Source organism: Triticum aestivum, chromosome 1A (assembly GCF_018294505.1).
Source record: "Triticum aestivum cultivar Chinese Spring chromosome 1A, IWGSC CS RefSeq v2.1, whole genome shotgun sequence".
Taxonomy (NCBI): Eukaryota; Viridiplantae; Streptophyta; class Magnoliopsida; order Poales; family Poaceae; genus Triticum; species Triticum aestivum.
In genome coordinates, this window is record NC_057794.1 from 401,492,834 (window position 1) to 401,495,110 (window position 2,277).

At 56.2% G+C, this 2,277-nt stretch overlaps 1 protein-coding gene across 1 annotated transcript; it reads right to left on the reverse strand.

Annotated features, from left to right (window-relative positions):
* Positions 1 to 270: 270 nt before the first annotated feature.
* LOC123138796 (E3 ubiquitin-protein ligase EL5) lies at positions 271 to 1,674 on the reverse strand. Its single transcript, XM_044558687.1, has 2 exons — positions 546 to 1,674; positions 271 to 469 (listed from the first exon to the last, which is right to left on the reverse strand). Exon 1 carries the CDS (start codon positions 1,245 to 1,247, stop codon positions 684 to 686), a length of 564 nt encoding a protein of 187 aa, XP_044414622.1. The 5' UTR covers positions 1,248 to 1,674; the 3' UTR covers positions 271 to 469; positions 546 to 683.
* Between the last annotated feature and the right edge of the window lie 603 nt (positions 1,675 to 2,277).

Here is a 2,277-nt window from a genome sequence, read left to right on the forward strand (position 1 = left end):
GAACGACCGAAGTCACTAAAGTAGAGAATTCAAGCATGTCGTAGTAAGAAAGCAGTTTCCTACAACTACAATGGGTCTGAGTCCACTTGGGTGTTGAGTCTGCTTGTTTCTTAATTTCAACCGTGTACATTCTAGACGAGTTCAATTGGACTTCTTTCCTTCCTGACTGAAAGGAAATCCCTTTCTCGTTCTTGTAGAGCCATGTAATTAGGTACCCATCAACATAGCCGAAAGAACATATTTTCAACTTGATGGCCATGCCCAAAAATGTCGATCAAAGCTTTCCATTAATAATTTACATATGTACTATATGATCTTACACTACTAATTCTGTCACGCACACACTCACACGCGAGCCTAATCTAGCAATATATATGTTGCTAATCTTACAATTCCAATCATACGCACATCATCATCAACATATAGAAGAAGACTCCGATCCAAATATGCATCTCACCGATCGCCAAAACTGAAGAGAGCGAGAGAGATATGTATAGTAACAAGAACACAACAAAACAGAAGACGACCGAGGAAGCCAACCGTACCTCGCCGACCCGCAGGAGTCAGCTAAGGGATAGCGACACACCGACGCCGAAAGACGCGTGTCGCCCTCCGCCGTTTACGTGCTCCTCTGGCTTGGCTTTGGTAGCTCGCGGGCTCGCCGGCGCGCGCAGAGATCCGCCTCACACCGGGCACTCTGCGCCGTCGTCTTTCGGGTCGTTCTTGGGCTCGGCGGCGGCCGGAGCAGGGGCGACCACGCTGGCGCGGCAGAGCGGGCACGTGGAGTGTAGATGCAGCCACGCGTCCACGCAGGCGGCGTGGAACCGGTGCCCGCAGCGAGGGAGGAGGCGCGCCAGGTCGCCGTCGCGGAACTCCACGATGCACACCGCGCAGTCGGCCGCTGCCTTCCCGGCGGCCTCGCTGCTGGAGTCGAACACGGACACGGGCAGGGAAGACGGGATGTCCGGCTGGTCGGGGTCGCGCAGGCGCCTGGACGCTCTCGGCGAGGTCGCCGGAGACGAGTCGGTCGATGACGACTCCTCATCAGCACCTCCGGGGGTAGACGGCCCTCGCTTCCCGGAGAAGAACCGCCAGAAGTAGAAGAAGATGAGGAGGATCATTAGCACGTTGATGCTGACGAGGCAGGCCGTCAGCATCGGCCCGTGCGGCGCCCAGTGTTTGCTCGTCTCCACCGCCGCCGCCGCCGTGGTCGCTGGGCTCGCGCTGCCGCTCTGGGGCGTTGACATGGTGGCGCTTGATGCAAGAAGATGGCTTCGGACGAGTGGAACAGCAGATGGCAGTTGCCAATGATGTGCATAAATAGCACAGACCAAATCTTTCTTGTTTTACAAATTACAAAAGAAAAAGGACGTCCTTCCAAGCAGATTATCGTTGGTATCTAAAAGGAGCACGAGGGACGAGAATGCACCCGAAGAACAGGGAAAGGTAGCAACTAAGAATGGGGAAGAAGAAAAGCGGAAGGATGAAGGTGGTGTAGGGAAGTGGAGCGAATGGGGGGTTTATAAAAGGGTGGAGGGGGAGATAATATTGGCTCTTGGGGTTTGGTATGTGCAAATGGTGATGAGTTTATTAACTTGGCAACGGTTTGACTGGGGTGTGGTGTGCAAATGGTGTTGTAACCTAGGTTGGCTCTTACCACTGTCTCAGGGCATTTCTAGTTGATCGCCTATAGCCCGTTAGAGGAGTAAAAACCTGAGACCTAGCCGATCCCTGATAATGGTTAGAGGAGGATCATTTATCCTCCGTCGCTTATCCTTAACATTTATTTACTCCACCGCTCGTTGACGGAGTTAAAAAATCTCCACCCGTTTCTTTGTCCCCTCCGCCTCTTAGCCTCCTCCGTCCCCGCCACCGGAGACACCCCCTTCCCCGCCGTTTTCCGCCGCACCTCTCCTCCCAATGGCCGAACCCCGTGGCCGGCACTCCACGCCGCCGATCCGCGGCGTAGATCCGCCCCGCCACGTGAGATGCGCCTCCTCAAGAAGTCGTCGTCGCCCCACCTATGCGCCCCCTCCCACTGCATCTCCGACTTTCCCGACCTCCCTCCGTGCGATAACCGCAGAGGAAGTACATCGGCGTCCGCCAACGGCCGTGGGGGACGTGGGTGGCGGAGATAACCAACCGCGAGACCCACACGAAGAATTGGCTCGGGTCCTTCCGCAAGGCAGAGCTCGCCACCCCCATGTACAACCGGTGGCAGGTCCGGTTGCACGGCGCGCCCCCACTTCCCGTGGGGGACGGCGCCCGTCGAGCTCG

What these genes read in the sequence shown, in the direction of transcription:
- LOC123138796 (XM_044558687.1), bottom strand. Translation starts at nt 1,247, where the DNA reads ATGTCAACGCCCCAGAGCGGCAGCGCGAGCCCAGCGACCACGGCGGCG.